Here is a 20,000-nt window from a genome sequence, read left to right as displayed (position 1 = left end):
GACTTGGTCATTGCCATACTGGTAACAACAAATGTATAAAGCCGCGTCTTAAGGGGTTAATAGCACAAACGAAAAAAAATTACAGCGGTATCCAGCACAAACATAGCACATACAATCTACAGTGTTATTTCAGCATTTTGGGTCTGGGGGGGGGGGTGTGTGTGCAGCTTCACGCAGGTTGGTCATAGCACCTACTGTACATTTACATCCTTGGCTGATGAGCAAGACACCTAACCGCACATTGCTCCGGGGACTGTAACCAATACCGTGTACCAAGACACCTAACCCCACATTGCTCCGGGGACTGTAACCAATACCCTGTACCAAGACACCTAACCCCACATTGCTCCGGGGACTGTAACCAATACCCTGTACCAAGACACCTAACCCCACATTGCTCCGGGGACTGTAACCAATACCCTGTACCAAGGCACCTAACCCCACATTGCTCCGGGGACTGTAACCAATACCCTGTACCAAGACACCTAACCCCACATTGCTCCAGGGACTGTAACCAATACCCTCTACCTCAGTAAGTGACAGCTAAGTGTAATGCCATTACAGAAAGGCTGCTAATTAAATGATGTTATTATATGGTGTGACGTCATCGGTCGAATGCTCCATTCATTTCAACGGGGCTCCCCAACGTTCGCACGTCTGTTATTTTTCGATAACGGACGGGTTGGTCTATAACAGACCGCTGTCAATGGCAACAAGACTTTTCACTGCTAAAGCGACTTTTCAACAAGACTCTAATCAGCTGCTGTGACAACACCTGTTGTCCTGGCTACCTAGCTGTTGCCTAGAACGGCACTGTTTTGTTTTTGCGCAGCAACAATCTTTTGACATTAAAAACTATAATAGACTTAACATTAAATAGGCCTAAAGAAATGTCCCCGCCATGTGTGAATCATTTAAGTATATCCATATAATAAGCGGGTTAACTTTCGGCGAGTCGGTCGCTTTGTGGAATAGCAGCACTTCAGAGAGAACAAGACCCCTCCGCTCCACGTCGGGGTCTAAAGATTCTCTCTGTCGTGCTGCTATTCCACGGTAGCGACCTTCTCGCCGAACGTTAACCCTTATATAATAGTGTCATGACACCGTCATAGATAAGTCATAAACATTATGTCCATGTCATAAACATTTCATGACTGTTGGCCTTAAGTGACATTCGGTTATGACAAAGACAACCTTGTTTATTTGTCTATTTATGACATGGACATAATGTTAATGACATGTACATAACTCTGCCATGACACTGTTAAGGCACTGTAATGACATGCATATGACGACACCGGTGTTAAGTAAAGTGTTACCCAGTATTCCATGGTCATTACGTTGTGACCACTGACATACTTACTATATGATCAGTGTGCTTCTACTGTATGCCATTCAACAGTTTTGAAGCATCTGGAATTGATCTGTGAGGATTCTTGCACCCAGAGTTGGACTGGTCATCTGGCAAAGCGGGCATTTTCTGACGGGCCCCGCAACCTCGTGGGCCCCTATTTTCAGAAATATTTTAAAAAAGAAAAAAAGTCTACTCTATTCTACTCTACTCTACTCTACTCGACTGTACTCTACTCTATTCTACTCTACTCTACTCTACTGTACTCTATTCTACTCTACTCAACTCTACTCTATTCTACTCTACTCTACTGTACTCTACTCTACTCTAGTCTAGTCTAGTCTAGTCTACTCTATTGTACTGTATTGGACTCTACGCTAATATGCTGTACTACTGTACACCACCCTCTCTTCTCCACAGTTTTACGAGTACACCGTGTTGGAGTCCCTCCCCGTAGCCTCTATGGTACCATGCTACTCCTCTACTCTACTCTATTCTATTCTACTCTACTCTACTCTATTCTACTTTACTCGACTGTACTCTACTCTACTCTACTCTATTCTACTCTACTCTACTCTACTCTACTCTACTCTACTCTACTCTACCCTATCCTACTCTACTCTACTCTACTCTACTCTACTCTACTCTACTCTACTCTACTCTGATATGCTGTACTCTACTGTACACCACCCTCTCTTCTCCCCAGAGTTTTACGAGTACACAGTGTTGGAGTCTCTGCCCGTAGCCTCTATGGTACCAAGCTACTCCTCTAGTCTACTCTACTCTACTCTAATATGCACTGTACTCTACTGTACTGTACTGTACTATACTGTACTGTACTGTACTGTACTGTACTGTAATCCACTCTATTCTACTCTATTCTACTCTACTCTACTTTACTCTACTCTACTCTACTCTACTCTACTCTACTCTACTCTACTCTACTCTACTCTGATATGCTGTACTCTACTGTACACCACCCTCTCTTCTCCCCAGAGTTTTACGAGTACACAGTGTTGGAGTCTCTGCCCGTAGCCTCTATGGTACCAAGCTACTTCTCTAGTCTACTCTAATATGCACTGTACTCTACTGTACTGTACTGTACTGTACTGTACTGTACTCCACTCTATTCTACTCTACTCTACTCTACTCTACTCTACTCTACTCTACTCTACTCTACTCTACTCTACTCTAATATGTACTCTACTGTGCACCACCCTCTCTTCTCCCCAGAGTTTTACGAGTACACGGTGTCGGAGTCTCTGCCCGTAGCCTCGGTGGTGGCCAAGCTGAAGGCGATGGATGATGATGAGGGCTCCAATGCGGAGATGGACTACCGCATCGTGGACGTGGACGGGGGCGGCCCCGCTGTCTTCAACATCACCACAGACGAGGACACACAGGAGGGCGTCATCATCCTGCAAAAGGTAAAACATTGCACTGTTAATTCAACTCTTAGAGAGCACTCTGGGACGATTTACACCCTAGGATGTGTTAAATAGACTCTCAAATTGTTGAATTAACACACAGGAGGGGGTTATCATGCTGTGGAAGGTACAGTACAGTATGTACATAGTAATAAAATGCAAAATGTTAATTCAACTCTTAGAGAGTACTCTGGGACCAAATATACCCCAGGAGATGTTAAATAGACTCTTGAAGTGTTGAATAGAGTAGAGTACAGTAGAGTAGAGTAGAGCAACTTGATTGATCCTCAGGGGGAAAGGTTATGGTAATTAGAATCTCTACTTAACATAATGTTAAGTAATGTTAGGAAGATGTTAAGTAGACTCTCTACTTGACATAATGTTAAGTAATGTTACAGAGATGTTTAGTAGACTCTCTAAGTGTTGAATTGACACGCAAGAGGAGGTCATCATTTTGCAGAAGGCAGGCTTCGTACTAACCCGGGGCCGCTGACAGCTTTGGGTGGACACAGGACAAAGGCATCAGAAAGGCCCCCCTCCTCAGTACATACACTGTCATTAGGACCCACGCAGGAGGGTGTCTTCCACTATTTCCCAATGTCAAGTGTACAGTATGACCTGTAGAGAGTTACTTGTGCACAATCCCTGGTGCTGAACAAAAAGATTACGTATTTTTTGAAAAAAGGTTCGCACACTCCTTTGGATTTTTTCTTCTTTACGTTTTTTTTTTCTTCTTTTTATTCATTCATTCATTGGCAATGACGTTTCCGAGGAAAATTAGAAAAAATAACTTAAAGAAGAAAAAATCCAAAGGAGTGTGCAAACCTTTTTTCAAAAAAAAAAAAAAAGTGTACAGTATGAGCCTTGGAAGTGTGTCAGCCTAATGAGTCACGCCCATTGATTGGATACTCTGGCAGAGTTCACCAAAGAGTATCCAATCACTGGGCGTGATAAGGAAGGCTGATACACTTCGAAGGACGCACACTAGACTTTGGCAAATGCCCATCGTTCGGCAGACGGTAGGCCACATAAACCAGGGCCGGTGACAGCTTTGGTTGGGCCCAGGACATCTGAAAGTCATCTGAAAGGGCCCATCTCCCCAATTATTTGGTAATGCCCATGCTACAGTTTTAACGATCAAAATGATGACCATATGACAGAAATAGCGTCCATCTTGACAAATGGCTGCCATTTAGAATTTCTGGTCGCCAATTTTTTATTTCCCCATAAATTGACCCCTAGAGAGTATCTGTGGCAAATGTTATGCTTTCATACAAATGTCAAGGATTTTTAAATATGCTATAAATCTGCTTTGCTAAATACATACACTGTAATAGGACCAGGCCAATGCTGCATCATTCAGCAAAAGGTGGGCTACATACTAAATCAGGACCGCTGACAGCAAATGGCTGGACCCAGGACAAAGACATCCATTAGGGCCCACTCCCCAATACTGTACATATACTGTAATTAGGACCCAATTCTGGATCCCCGGTCTCTCTGGGCAAGGGACAGGATCCCTTTGCCACCCCCCGAAGGCGACTTCCACGATGTAAATATTTTACCAGTGGGTCTCAAATATTTAAGCACTTAACACAAGCAAGGTTCGTGGATCCACAGTGTTTAAATCTTTAACCGCAGGTTTTTAATATTCATGTTTTTTTGTGGTTATTTTATTATTTTTCAAAAAAGTGAATAGAGAGAGGAGTTGGAGCGACAGGCAGATATCTTTTCTGCATTAATAGTAGATGAGTTTTTCCAAGCTGAGCATAATATTTTAGGTAACACTTTACTTTACGGATCGCTAATAAGGTGGTAAATAGTTATTTCATAGTTATTTCAGGATAATAACTGTTTGTTTTTAGTAACAACAGCAAAATAACCATACAGTTTCCAGTGCATTGTGTGTGTGTGTGTGTGTGTGTGTGCGTGTGTGTGTGTGTGTGTGTGTGTGTGTGTGTGTGTGTGTGTGTGTGTGTGTGTGTGTGTGTGTCAACAAAGTGTCTGCGAGTCATCAGGGTGTCACCACAATGCACTGGAAACTGTATGGTTATTTTTCTGTTGTTACTAAAAACAAACAGTTATTACCATGAAATAACTATGAAATTAACATGAAATTAACATGAAATTGCCACCTTATTAGCGATCCGTGCAGTAAAGTGTTACTGATTTTTTTTTTTTTGTCTAACACTGATCCGAAGTTAAGTCATTTAGTTACGAATTTCAATTATGAACAACATGATGCGTGGCTGTTTATTTGACTGGTCACATACTGCCGCCCGTTGTATTAGTTGATGCAAAGCTATACAGCAGTGGATTAGTCGAGCAGCATATACTAGGCCCTATAGCAGGGGTGGCCAACCAGTCGGAGACCAAGAGCCAAATTTTGTAATGTGTCACAGCAAAGAGCCACATCGGCACACAAACATCACGCGGGCATATAAACATGCGCACACCCACCAACATGGGCATCACCCATCCTTCTCGCACCACAGACCAGCATACACAACAACACATGGGTATGAACATCAACCATCTCTTCCTTTCACACACAGACACACACACACACACACACACACACACACAAAGTGTCAGATTGATGTTACACTCCAACTTAATGGCCTGACTACAAGACAATCCTGAATATAAGATGACCCCCCCCCCTTTTTTTTTTTTACTGCTTCAATTTTTTGTGGGAAAATGTTTTTTCAAGATAAAAATGTTGTTTTACATAAGAAGACAAGGGTACACAGGTCAAAATTATTTAATAAATTCTTTCATATTTTAATAAAACACGTTTCACATCATAATTTCCATGAGCACTCTTTATAACAGAGCACGAAGTAACGCGGCCCAAAGATTCTCCGCCTCTTTTAGCTCATTCGGGGGTTAGGCGCACAGGCACCGCTTTCTTGCGCACAGATGAGATGATCATTGGATGCCTGACGACAACACCATCCGAAATTAACAAGGTGGTTCGTCAAATCGCCGTTCATTTTCCACATTAATGTTTCAGCGGGTGCTGACAGGGGGCCAGGGGAAAAGACCAAGTTTTCTTTTTGAGACTAAACTGAAATTGTTTCCCACCTGCACGCTGTCTGCCAGCGCCGCTTTGACAATGGCTGATAAACCAGGGTGGAACATTATTTTTGGCGCTATTTTGTCTATAGCCCGCGAAAATAACACGATTTTAAACCAAAAACATAATTTCACATTCGGGTCAATAGCCATGATGAACACTCCTCCTAACAGAGCGCAGAGATGGCTACGCAGGACAGAGATTCTCAGCGCATCTCTGCTCCAGACACCTTTCTCTTCATATCATTTGCACATTTATAACCGCCATATCCGAGCGATAGAATCTAATATGGACAGCACATTTTCTTGACCTTATTGAGGAGTGATGGCAAAATATTTCAGGTTAAAACATTTTTGCCGATATTTTGTTTAGTCAGCGAAAGACGCGGTCACTTTTTGAAAGCGCTATTTTTAGAACATAGGCTTAAATCGCGTCTTGTAGGCTATTTGCAGTAGGCCTAACAAATGTCACACATCAACGTGATCATTCAGGACACATTTAGGCAAGGCCTACTACAGTACCAAGACCACAGGGCACTTATTTGCCATAGTTCTAATCAACTTTGTGTGCGCAATTCTAATGCATATTGCCTATGGGGGAAATAAACACAAACTTGGACATGAACGCAAGAGCCGCAAGACACCAGGCAAAGAGCCGCATGCGGCTCGAGAGCCGCGGGTTAGCCACCTATGCCCTATAGCATGAACATATCGGTGAGCATACCACACTATACAGCAGACAGCAGAGGTCTTTCTATGCTTTTATGTTAAAGGGGTATGCCGTATGTTAAAGCCATTGTCTTGTTTTAAGAAAAGTTAAAAGAGGGAGCATGTCGCTAAGCTAGTGAAAGTCAATGGATCCATGCATTGACTTTCACTAGCTTAGCGACATACTCCCTCTTTTAACTTGTCTTAAAGCAAGACAACGCTTCACATGAAAAATAAGACACTTCACCACCTTTATAAACCCCAGCCAACGATTTTAACTGTATTAAGCCCCAAAATAGTGGCATACCCCTTTAAGTCTTTTATTAAAAGCGTATATCATGAGATGAATTGAAACAGCTGCCGTGCAGACAGCCAAGGTCAATAAAAGGAGTATCTGTGATATGACAAAGCCTTTACACTTCTATATGTGTAACCTCCCTATCTGCGAGACAAATTTCTGCTTGGTGGAGACTAGTAAAGAAACCTAACCCAACCCAACCCAACCTAACTTACCCAACCTAACCTTTACCTTACCTTACGTTACCTTACCTTATCTTATCTTATCTTATCTTATCTTATCTTATCTTATCTTATCTTATCTTATCTTACCTTATCTTATCTTATCTTATCTTACCTTATCTTATCTTACCTTATCTTATCTTACCTTACCTTACCTTATCTTATCTCACTTTATCTTATCTTATCTTATCTTATCTTATCTTATCTTATCTTATCTTATCTTATCTTATCTTATCTTATCTTATCTTATCTTATCTTATCTTATCTTACCTTACCTAACCTTACCTTACGTGTGTGTGTGGGTGTGAGAGGTGCACCACCACTGCAAAACAATTGCCCATACTGGGACAAATAAAGGCTACTACTACTACTAGAGAGAGTAGAGAGAGGTTCCATTGGCCCATTGTTTCCGGGTTCTATTATTGCAAGGGGGAGGGGGGGTAATCCCCCTTTAGGCAGACCTAGGCAGACCTAAGGACTGTTCTATTCAATGCTAGGAGTATTATGACACGCCCCTTTAGGCAGACCGGAACCTGATCATGTTAGGTGCCCATAGCAACCTATTGCAATGGCATATCTTTATTTAAATAATCTCTGCTACTACTACTACTACTACTAACCTAACCTAATAGCATATTTCCCCCCTGCAGCCTCTGGACTACGAGAGCAAGAGGAACTACACTCTGAAGGTGGAGGCCACCAATCGCTACATCGACCCCCAGTTCCTCACCTACGGGCCCTTCAGTGACACCACCATAGGTTAGTTGCATTTGTGTGTGTGTATCTTTGTGTGTGTGTGTGTGTGTGTGTGTGTGTGTGTGTGTGTGTGTGTGTGTGTGTGTGTGTGCGTGCGTGTGTGTGTGTGTGCGTGTGTGTGTGTGTGTACGTGTGTGTGTGTGTGTGTGTGTGTGCGTGTGTTTGTTTGCGTGTGTGGGTGTGTGCGTGTGTTTGTTTGCGTGCGTTTGTTTGCGTGTGTGTGTGTGTGTGTGTGTGTGTGTGTGTGTGCGAGTGTTTGTGCGTGGTGCAATGAATAATCAAATGAAAAGAAATTGGACTGCCCTCTTCAAGTTCTTGTCTTGTTTTTATTTCATTTAGAATTTGCAGCAGAAGTATGACAATGTCAACAATGACAAAGGCAACAGTGATACACCTGCTGTGAATAATTCACACCAGAGGGAGAGATGCGGAGTGTTCTTGTTTGTAGACTCCAATATGCCGGTGCTCTTGAAGTCAGAAAGACAAAGTCTAATCATCAAGAATTTTGAGGCCACTGGGGTTACTTCAGGCAACTCTCGCATAGAGACAAAAAATAGTACTGTATGTATAATTAAATAAAAAAACTTTATTTTCAAATGGGCCATGGTATCTAAAAACGCCAACCGGTTTCAACCACGCTTGTCTCTATACACGTTGACTTGGAATTTGACCTTGACCATTGACCCTGACCTTGCCTTTTGACTTTTGACCTTGATGTCTTGCCATAGTGAGGCTGAATGTGGAGGACATCAACGAGCCGCCCATCTTCTCCACGCCCCTCAGCAAGATGGTGGTCTCGGAGGCCGCCAAGGTGGGGACGGTCATCGGGAGCGTGTCGGCTCACGACCCGGACCTCAACAAGAGCTCCATCAGGTAATCAGTTCACTCTGTGAATATGTGTGTACACAAGCAATTAGTGTAGTGAAGTGAAAGTGAAAATGAAAGCGCACCTGGGAAACTCCAACTCCCATTGTCATTGTGACAGAGCTTTCCGTAGCACACAAGTGCTCACTGCACACAACAAAAATTGCATTTATGCCTCACCCATGCAAGGGGGCAGCCCCCAATAGCACCCTGATGGAACAGCGCGGCGGGGAAGCACCATGTTCAGGTTAACTCAGTTATGGAGCAGGATGGGGGAGAGCAATGGATAATTACTCCCCCCACCAACCTGGCAGGTCGGAAGTCGAACCTGCAACCTTTGGGTTACGAGCCTGACGCCCTAACTGCTTACTCTCAACACACTTCTGGTTGGTCCTACTGCACTCTCTCTCAAGTGCTGAATTCACACTGCACAATGTACGGTGTGGTCTCGCCAGAGATTCTTTAAGTATAGATATATGCCAATGTAATAGGTTGCTATGGTCACCTAACATGACCAGGTTCTGGTCTGCCTAAAGGGGCGTGTCATAATGCTCCTAGCATTGAATAGAACAGTCCTTAGGTCTGCCTAGGTCTGCCTAAAGGGGGATTCCCCCCCCCTCCCCCTTGCAATAATAGAACCTGGAAACAATGGACCAATGGAACCTCTCTCTCTCTACTCCCTCTGCTGTATGCTCTCCCACACCTGGGCCAGCGACCTAAGAGGACGCCTCTAACCGTAGGAGGTGTGACCAACCTGTCACTATTGACAGGGAGGTCACGCCTCCACAACAACAACATCAGCTGATTTTAAAGCACATCACACATCAGCATCCATGTGACCCTGATGAAGACGGAAGCTATACAGTCAAAACATGTCAGATAAAAGATGAAACTTTCACATGTGAAGTATAAGAAAAGCCTAAGTTTTAGCATCTGAGAACTTTCTATCAATGGGAAGTAAGCCAGACAAAATTGTGTCCCTGAGCTTTTTGTGACTGCTAAGGTATAGTCCGTCCAACTTCAACAGACAGTTTGATTGCTATGGTGTACTGTACTATGTGAATATTCTCTGGTGCCCTTAGGCTTTCCATCTCTCTCTCTCTCTCTCTCTCTCTCTCTCTCTCTCTCTCTCTCTCTCTCTCTCTCTCCCTCTCTCTCTTCCTTATTTTCATCCTCTCTCATTCAAACACACGCACACACACACACACACACACACACGTGCACACGCACATGCACGTGCACACAAACACACACTCAAATACACACAAACACACACACACACGCACACACACACAAATACACACAAACGCACACACACACACACACACACACACACACACACACACACACACACACACACACACACACACACACACACACACACACACACACACACGTCCACATCCACATCCACTCAAAGCCACAAACAACCACTTTGTTCTTTTCTTGTTCTCCCTGTCTGCATCTGCTATACTCACTGCAGATCACCATAAGGTCAGTGAGTGCGTATACATGCAGTTCAGTATCCCGAATATGATCGGGATATTAAGTATCCCGAATTTGCGTTTGCGCATATAAACACTTCAGTATCCCGAATAAGCCCTTATTCGGGATACTGAGAAATCGGGATATGCTAGGTGGAGTTCTCCGAAAGAAGCCGGGATACTGACACATGTATACACCTTATCCCGAATACAGGGGCTTCCCATGGAACGCTGTTGCTGGTATCCAGGCTACACGCATTTGAAGAGAATTCTATAACGGCCAAGAATGTAGACTGGGATATAACGTTCTGTGCGCATATAAACACATTATCCCGAATATATCATAACCGGGATATGCCTCATATTCGGCATACTGAACTGCATGTAAACGCACTCTGTGTCTGCGTGGTACCCAGATGTCTGTACTGTACTACTCACTACTCCACATTGCAAAATAGCTCTTAGGCCATCTTCTCACCGTCAGTCTGAGTGTTATAGGGTTATTTTCGGATCCATACCCAACAATGATCCTCCGCTGCTACAGAGGAGGACTAAAGCGATGTTTACTGTTTACTGCCTGTGGCTGACAGTTGCTTGGCAAAAGGAAGCGATTTTCTAGGAGATGCAATTGGAGGAATTTCAGGCGTGCATTTATGATCAGATGTCTTCGTTTTCAGCAACAAAGGTTTTTTTTACCCATACACAGGTTAATCCAATACAATCACTGACCACCTGACTGTATTCGCCAATAAAATCAGTTTTAATGGAAGCAGTAAAATGTCAAATTAAATCTGTTTCCAAAGTTATTTTTGGCCTTTTAATTAAATAGAACAACAGAAATGGAGGGGGAGAGAGTTAGAGAGAGAGAGAGAGAGAGAGAGAGAGAGAGAGAGAGAGAGAGAGAGAGAGAGAGAGAGAGAGAGAGAAAGAGAAAGAGAAAGAGAAAGACATCATCATGAATGTGATGTAGAAACAGGGTATGTTATAGGAAATGATCTTAGGTTGAATTCAAATCATGTGTCACCCTGCCCAATGCCCAGCCCAGCTGTGCCCCCCCTGTTTCCTTCTTTACAATGGGCTCATATAGAAGTCATAAAAAACATTATAATGGTAGACTTTGCATATTGCCATGCCCTGACGGCCTGGTGTCATTGGACATGACACTGCAAGGACAAAACTAAGACCAGATGGGGAGTAGCTCTGCCATCAATGCATAGATGGGGGAGGACTGTGTGTGTGTGTGTGTGTGTGTGTGTGTGAGTGTGTGTGTGTGTGTGTGTGTGTGTGTGTGTGTGTGTGTGTGTGTGTGTGTGTGTGTGTGTGTGTGTGTGTGTGTGTGTGTGTGTGTGTGTGTGTGTGAGAGAGAGAGAGAGAGAGAGAGAGAGAGAGAGAGAGAGAGAGACAGAGACAGAGACAGATACAGAGACAGAGAGACAGAAAGATAGTGTGTGTGTATGTGCATAAGTGTGTGCATGCATAAGTTTGTGTGTGTGTGTGTGTGTGTGTGTGTGTGTGTGTGTGTGTGTGTGTGTGTGTGTGTGTGTGTGTGTGTGTTGTGCATCCCCTGAAGAATTGTGATGAGGAGGAGTGGTGGCATTCCAAACAGCAAGCGGTGCACATTTCTGCTGAAAGGGGAAAAAAAGGAAGAAAAACCCCTATTGGCGCCCATTCAGATACACAGGGGACCGCTACCCAAATTACCTGCTAATTGAAAGAATATTGCGTGGCGCTCTCACTCGGGCTGTTATGATTGTCTGTAATTTTAATCAGAAAATCAAATTACTTGACCGTTGTGGTTGCAAATTGCCTCGTTTTTTGTGCCAGTGTGCTTCCTTCACCCCTCGCGCCCGCTCTCCCCTTCTTCTCCTGATTGAAATCATTTTGCAATGCAGGAGGCGCGATGGTCTCTGAGGTCTCAGAGGCCTGACACTGCTGGAGACAATAGGAGCACAGATTAAAAAGTCGGAGTTTTAACAGCCGAAAGGCCTATTCAACTCAACTCAGCACAGCTCAGCTCACTTGAGTTCAGTTCACACAAAGTCCTTTTTTATTTATTTATTTAATTAATTAGCCATTTTACAGCTGTGGGAAAGAAAGTTACTATATAAAGTGCTTCACTACAGTACTTAGGTTGCTATTCACTTGTGTGATGGGAAAACTTTCAAAGGAAGTTATTGAGAAAAAGGAAAATAAAAAGTTTTTGGATTAGCAGTTCAGGCAGAGTTAAAGCAGCACCAAATAGTTGTCTGTTTTTGGCCGCCCTACAGGTCGGAGTGGCATTGTAGAATTGTCTCTCATATAGAGACCTGTGCCGGCAGGGACGCTGACAGGGCGGACAAAGGTGTATCGTGTCCCGGGCCCAGGGAGATGGTGGGCCCATAATTGGATCCACATTACATTTTATGTATTGGGTTTGGGGCCCCTTCATGTGTCTTTGTCCCAGGCCCAGCCAAAGCTGTCAGCTTCCCTGTGTGCTGGTGCCCAAGCATACAGTAGTCTCAATATGGTTGATGTTGAAAGTCAAGCAATCGATTAACGGTAAGCACATAGGTTGGTGTATGTGTATAGAGACCATGTGGTATAGCCACAGTGGTATATGTGGTGGTATATGAGTACTGGTGGTATACTGTAAGTGCAAAGACACCACAGACAGGCTAATAGAAATGAGTTCTGGTGCCCATTCTCTAAATTCTCACCAACTGATGTGCTCACATCGAAGATCTAAGCGTTTTGGAACTGGACAGTTGGTTTGCGATACGAACTGGAAAAGAAAACACTTGGTGATAAGAAAGACATCAGCAGAATAATGTGGATAATAAGCAGTTACCTGCCATTACGGGTTACATGGCGCTATTCCAACATTGATGTCTATTGTCGGAATGCCGGCGCGAGATGTGCCATTTCTGTGGTTTGAGCTACGTTGCTCAGCTTATAACAGTTTAGGGACAGTGCACACAGTTACCCTAACCCTAACCTAAACCTAGGTAGCGGTTCGTCTGAATAGTGGTTGCCCCCCTCCATGAAGTACACGACCCAGAAATAATGCGAGCTGTTTTGCTGTTAGCCCTTTCATGCAGATTGGTTGGCCGGTTTGCCAAGAAAAGCTTGCAACAATGGGTTGTAACACTTAATAATGAGTGATGCAAAAAGGATTATGAAGACTTAGTAAATAATTAACTAATGATGAACAAAACATCAACGCATGTTTTTATTATTCATTTTATTATTTTGTGCTTTATAAAATATTTGCAAGTATGTTCCAGATTTTACAAACCTTTTAACAGAGTATTTATTATTCATTTATAAAACGTTTGATAGATATAAAACATAAGCATTACATTTCCCACTAACTTACAGAAATGTGTTAATGTTTTGTTCATCATAAGTTAATTATTCACGTTACAAGTTTTTAAATATTTGTTATGCATCCCTTATTATAAAGTTTTACCCAACATTGCTATGTCATTACCAAGAGTCTTAGTTAGCCGATTAAAACGTAGTCATTACCATTTTGGGTACAATAAGGTTATAACAGTAGCTCTGCATAAAAGGGAAGCACTTTAGATCCGAAAGTAACTGGATACAGAATGGGCACAAACACTGTTCACCAGCCTGAAGACAAGCGACGTCCCGCTCCTCTTAACTTACTTAGCGCTCCTTATAACCCAAGGAAAGCAGCAGAATCCAATTCAGAGTTGCCTGTCAACCCTTTTACAAGTTGATGAACCATTGAATCGATTTTCGAAAGCATTGTTTTGAGCTTGGATCGACTACTTAGTGTTGCTTTTGAGCTTGCCTGAGGCATGAATCACCATAATAACCAGATCTGACGCAGGAGGCAAAACATTGATTGACACTTGTTGAAAGGCAGTCAGGCAGTGCATGAGTAATGATTTATAATGCGTTCCCCCCCCACTTCCGCCACAAACCCCTCATCTCATCACAGCAGTTAGAGCTGCAGTTACTTTCAATGATGCCGGTAAAATGTTGATGAGTGGAGGTGCAAAACGCACATCAGAAAAGGAGGTTCTGGCAACCAGTTAAACACTTGCAAGAGGAGAGAAGTGCCGCACACTCCCGATTAACACCAGCTAACCGGCCAAATGCTGGTGAAATGTCCGTTTGGCTGGTAGAAAAGACCAACTTACCAGCCACTTTGACCCATTAGTGAGTGTGTGTGTTTGGCTAATAAGATTAACATCTGCTAGTAATTTTTGGGGAAAAAAGTTAATTTAGAGCCCTGGTTAAAGGAACAGACCACCCTTTTTTGATGTTCACATATTTGCAGTATTTCCCAGCATTATTCATGAATGTGCATATAATTATCTTCTCAGTGTTTCCAGTACTTGGATTTATTGGAATCAGAATTATTACCATAGCTTAGCATAATCACCTGAAGTAACTGGTAACTTAAGCATCAAGCCACAAGTGATCACTGGATGTAATTAAATTGCAGTGTAAAGGCCAATTTATACTTATTGGCGCTGACGGTTGCAGAGCCTGTGCAACCGTCTGTGCACGACCACGCCCCCCGCGCAGAGGCTCTGCAACCGTCGTCGCGCACCTCAAAAAAATCCTGACTACGCGACAGACGGTTGCGAAGGTCGCAGAGAAAAGTCGCTGTGATTGGTCGTCTCGCTACTTCCTTGTTCTCGTGGCGGCACAGTTCTCCGGTAGTTTACGAGAGCCAAACTGTCAATATTCTGTGGAATACGAACGCTGTCTTTCTAGTGTGTGTAAATAAATGAAGCTACAATGACTGAATTAGTAAGTAACAAACAAACAATACATCAGTTTAGCACTCGCGACACAATGCCTGCAGTCTGACTACTGTACTGTAGCCTTGTAGCTATGTAGCCAAATGTGGCTAACGACATGAGACCTCGTGCGCAGATCTATAACATCAACAGTGGTTAGCGACCGTAGCCAACAGGCGCCGTTGCTGAACTATAATCTGCCCTTTACACTCTGGTGAATTTCATATTCATTTTAAAGTGGTTTATAAGTACTTTTGATGATGTTTTATTTTGTACCATAGACTTGCATTGCTATACTTAATTTGGCTATACTGTTAAACGAGGCAATGAACACATAGACATAAATGAATAATGCTGGGAAATACTGAAAATATGTGAAATTCAAAAAAAGGTGGTATGTTTCTTTAAGAATGGATCAATAGAAATATCCAGGTAATTGACCGAATAGAGGGTATGAATTAGCCATGCCACACCCTCCTAATGACGCAACACCTTCGGTGCTGCAAAATTAGTCGGGAAAAGAACTCGTTCAAGTACTTTCTGATCTCCGCTGGGCTGGGGAACTCCACCCACTTTGTCGGGAAGCAATCAACTTTGAGCAGCTCCAACAGCTCTGAGTAGAGGCGTGTTCAAAGCAGTGAGGCGTTCTATTGGGACTAAGAAAATGTTTGGTTTAAACTTCTGCGCAGCCCTTTCTGGGATTAACCAGTTGCTAACAGAGGGAGGTGGGTTAACCATGCCGCTTGGAAACGTTATTCGTTATCTTCTCAGTTAGACCAGAATCTCGGTACGAGATGTGAAAGTTGATGGAAATCAGGCTAGGTAGCCTACTGTATGAATGGGGCTGAACCGCAGCCTATAGTGTTCAGTAGACTACTGCATGTTTACCTCAGCAAAATCACACACCCTCTGTGATGGTGTGTGTCCACATCTCTCTAATTGTTATTTCATTTTTCTGTGTTGTTTGAGTGTACAGTATTTGTACCGTGGAGATAACACTGCACCTGTTCTGTGGCCTTCAGGTTTGTGACAACGTAAGACTCAACATCATCAATCTTTTAATCAATATCCTGAAAAAAAGAAGTCATTCTCTCATTGACAGTGCAGTCAGGACATTGGATGGGGGGAAGCTCCACAAACACTTCTCTGCATGACTTGATGGCTTGTGGGGAAATTGTTTCCTCCATGCGACACCGTCGCAAAAGGGGGAAGAATGCATTTGAAGAACGACATTGACTTGCACGCTATGACTATTCTGTTGCGCCTCGTCTTCATTTATCTCTCTTTGTTGTTTTGTTTTGGGGCTTTTCAGCGTTTATTGAGATAGGAAAGTCGAATGATGATTTGAAAGACGTTGCTTTGCACACTATGACTGTTCTATTACTGCTTTTCTTCATGTTTCTCTCTTTTTAAATTCATTTTATGGGCTTTTTAGCCTTTATTGATATAGGAAAGTCAAAGTTGATGAAGGTGTTGGTGTGGAAGAAGCTGACAGGAAATGAGAGGGACAGAGAGAGATGGGGAAGGATCAGGAAATTACCTCATATCAGAATTAGAGATGCACCGGATCCTGATTTTTAGGATCCTGCCAGATATCGGATCCACTGCTTAATATCCTGCCGGATCCGGAACCGGATACCGGATCCTACGAAAGGGTTGAAACACATAGCCTACTGGCACACGTGGGCCCTTTTTATTACCTTGGCTCAAACTGTTTTTTAGACTCATTGGCTTACTGCCACACTGCCACTGGGCGCTTCCAAAGTTCTTTCACTCCATGCAGCAATTGGGGTTGTGAAAGACTGACTGAAAAACCTAGGCTAGAGATGCACCAGATCCTGATTTTTAGGTAATTGCCGGATACCGGATCCACTGCTTAAGTTCCTGTTGGATCCGGATCCTGTGAAAAACTCTATTATCCTGCCGGATCCAGAACTGGATCTTGGATCCTGTGCGTCTCTAATCAGAATCGAACCAACTATCGGACTGGTCCTTTAGCTCAGTAGTATCGTGCTGTGACTCCCATACTGAACTGGAGCGTTGACTAGGAGGTGGCAGGTTCGAGCCCCGAATGGCGGACTGTGCAGGAACACCTCAGTTACACTGTTCTACACTGCTTTGTGTGTGTTCAACTCCTCGATAGACAGGAACACCTCACGCCTAGTACCCACTGGGGAAATTGGCAGGCGGGATCCGCGACGCGCAATATCGCGCTGGGGGTGTGGTCACGGATACTCCCAGTAGATTCTCCCCGGGGCTAACTACGCTGCTCACCCGACTTTCGACCCTCGCGGCACGGCCTGTGTCTCGCAGTTGACACCGGGTAGACCGAGCGAGATAACAAACGGCGAACGGTCGTTTGCACACATTACTCACCCAATATTACAACACAGTGTGTACATGGCTTAAATGCGATTGTGTTTTGGTCCTAGATAACATTTAAGCCCCGTTATATCATTATAGAAGTACAGAAGTAGTCTAATATAAGCTTGTAGCTGCCTGGTTCTGGTAAAATGCTAACGTTAGCTTACCCGGTTAGCTCAAAACATCGAGTGATCAAATGGCAATGTGGGGTAACCTATTTGTGTTACATAAGTTCGTGGTGCATCTTTAAGTAAGTAAGTATGCCTTTAATTATCCCGCCATGGGGAAATTCATTTGTTGCAGCAGTAACATACAGATTGTGCAAAGACAGTAGACAGTATACATACAACAACACAGGACCAGGAGGTTAAAAAGTATATGTAGGATAGATAAAAAACAGATGTTAAGGAAAATAGAAATGTGTCTGTTAAAAACAACAAGTACATTAGTAAAAGTGAAAGTGCATTTGTAAAAAGTGCATTAGCAGCTTCATAAAAAGGAGGAGAGGGTGCTAGGACAATAATAAATAAGTAAGTTAAAAAGTTAAAAAGATAAAAAGACCATCACTACCACCACCACCATCATCATCATCATCCTCATCATCATCACCATCATTATCATCCCCAAGGCTACCGCAGGGACTTGGTGTTATTATATAGTCTGACTGCAGAGGGAAGAAAGGCCCTGCGGTACCTCTCTGTTCTGCAGTTTGGGTGGAGGAGTCTACTGCTCAGTGGGCTCAGCAGGGCTGCCACTGTTCCGTGCAGGGGGTGGATGGTGTTAGCCAGGATTGCTGACAATTTCGTCGTCATCCTCCTGTCCCCCACCACTTCCACAGTGTCAAGGCTGCAGCCCAGGACAGAGCCAGCCTTCCTCACCAGTTTGTTGAGTTTCTTTGCCTCAGCTGCTGTGATGCTGCTGCCCCAGCACACCACCCCATAGAACACAACAGAGGAGACCACAGAGTCATAGAAGGTCCTCAGTAGGTTTTGTTGAACCCCAAAGGACCTCAGTCTCCGCAACAGGTGGAGTCTACTCTGGCCTTTCTTGTAGAGAGCCTGGGTGTTGTCAGTCCAGTCTAATTTTTTATTGAGGTGAACTCCAAGGTATTTGTACGTGTCCACAATGTCTATATCAATACCCTGGATGTTTACTGGTAAGAGAGGGGATTGTGTTTTGCGCCGGCGGAAGTCCACAACTAGTTCTTTGGTTTTCCCAGCATTTATCTGGAGGTGATTCAGTTGACACCATGCCACAAAGTTCTTGTACAGGTCCCTGTATTCCCTCTCATCCCCATCATTAATTAGACCCACGATTGCTGAGTCGTCTGAAAATTTTTGTAGGTGACAGTGTGGTGTGTAGTGTGTGAAATCTGCAGTGTAAATGGTGAATAAAAGAGGAGCCAGCACCGTCCCCTGCGGCGCCCCCGTGCCACCGACCACAGTGTCCGACACACAGCCACTTATCCTCACATACTGTGGCCTGTTGCTCAGGAAGTCCAGGAGCCATGCTGAGAGATGGTGGTGCACTCCCGCACGATCCAGCTTGTCCCCCAGGAGATCTGGTTTGATGGTGTTAAAAGCACTGGAGAAATCATAAAACATGATTCTCACAGTGTTCCCAGGCCCATCCAGGTGAGACAGGGCTCTCTGGGTGAGGAAGATGACGGCGTCCTCAACCCCAATGCCAGGCTGGTAGGCGAACTGCAGTGGGTCCGCTGATGAGCTCACCAGGGGGCGCAGGTGGTAGAGGACCAGCCGCTCCAAAAAGCAATCCAATCCAATACATCAATCCGTGATAGTCGTGACATTTATAAGCATTTAGGGTCTTTATATTAAGCAAAAACGTGATGTTGGAAATCACAGAAATCGCCGCCATGTGTTTAAAAAAAAATTGGAACTCCCGCCCTTGCTACCCATACACCCATCTGATTGGTTATTGGACCATCAAATGTGCATGATATAGAGAGCTCGTCTATATCAAATCGCGTCCCGCTGCGATATCGCTTCACCTCCGCGCTGTCAAGCGCGATATCGCCCCCATTCAAAGTCAATGAGAGCGGAGCGGAATTACTCTGTGTGGGTACGGGCCGTCAGTTACACTCAGGGCTAAATGTACTTTTTTCATCACCAGCCAAAATGACTAGTAGATGCTAAACTTTCTAGCCAAACACACACTGACAAATGGGTTAAAGTGGCTGATAACTTGGTCTTTTCTACCAGCCAAACTGAAATTTCTGGTGTTAATTTAGAGCCCTGGTTCCACTTGTTCTACACTGCTTTGTGTGTGTCTGCAGGTACTCGATAGACCGGAACACCTCGGTTACACTTATTCTACACTGCTTTGTCTGTTCAACTACTCGATAGACAGGAACACCTCAGTTACACTCAGGGCTCTAAATTTACTTTTTTTCATCACCAGCCAAAATGACTAGTAGATGCTAAACTTTCTAGCCAAACACACACTGACAAATGGGTTAAAGTGGCTGATAAGTTGGTCTTTTCTACCAGCCAAACTGAAATTTCACCAGCATTTGGCTGGTGTTAATTTAGAGCCCTGGTTCCACTTGTTCTACACTGCTTTGTGTGTGTTCAACTACTCGATAGACAGGAACACTACACTAGTTCCACTTGTTGTACACTGAGGTGCGTTTCTCAAAAGCGTAGTTGTTTGCCAGTTAGCAACTTGGGTG

General features: G+C 43.8%; 1 protein-coding gene across 1 annotated transcript in view; it reads left to right on the top strand.

The window, feature by feature from the left end:
- The window catches only part of LOC134456086 (cadherin-7-like), a 187,338-nt gene that overhangs the window by 101,072 nt on the left and 66,266 nt on the right, over positions 1-20,000 (top strand). The window contains exons 9-11 of the mRNA XM_063207519.1: positions 2,585-2,778; positions 7,734-7,842; positions 8,568-8,712. Of these exons, the coding sequence (XP_063063589.1) occupies positions 2,585-2,778; positions 7,734-7,842; positions 8,568-8,712 (448 nt within the window). The remainder of the gene's footprint in view (positions 1-2,584; positions 2,779-7,733; positions 7,843-8,567; positions 8,713-20,000) is intronic.

This window comes from Engraulis encrasicolus, chromosome 9 (assembly GCF_034702125.1).
Source record: "Engraulis encrasicolus isolate BLACKSEA-1 chromosome 9, IST_EnEncr_1.0, whole genome shotgun sequence".
In the NCBI taxonomy this organism is placed as follows: Eukaryota; Metazoa; Chordata; class Actinopteri; order Clupeiformes; family Engraulidae; genus Engraulis; species Engraulis encrasicolus.
The sequence above is the reverse complement of the archived record's forward strand: the minus strand, read 5'-3'. Positions and strand labels throughout refer to the sequence as shown.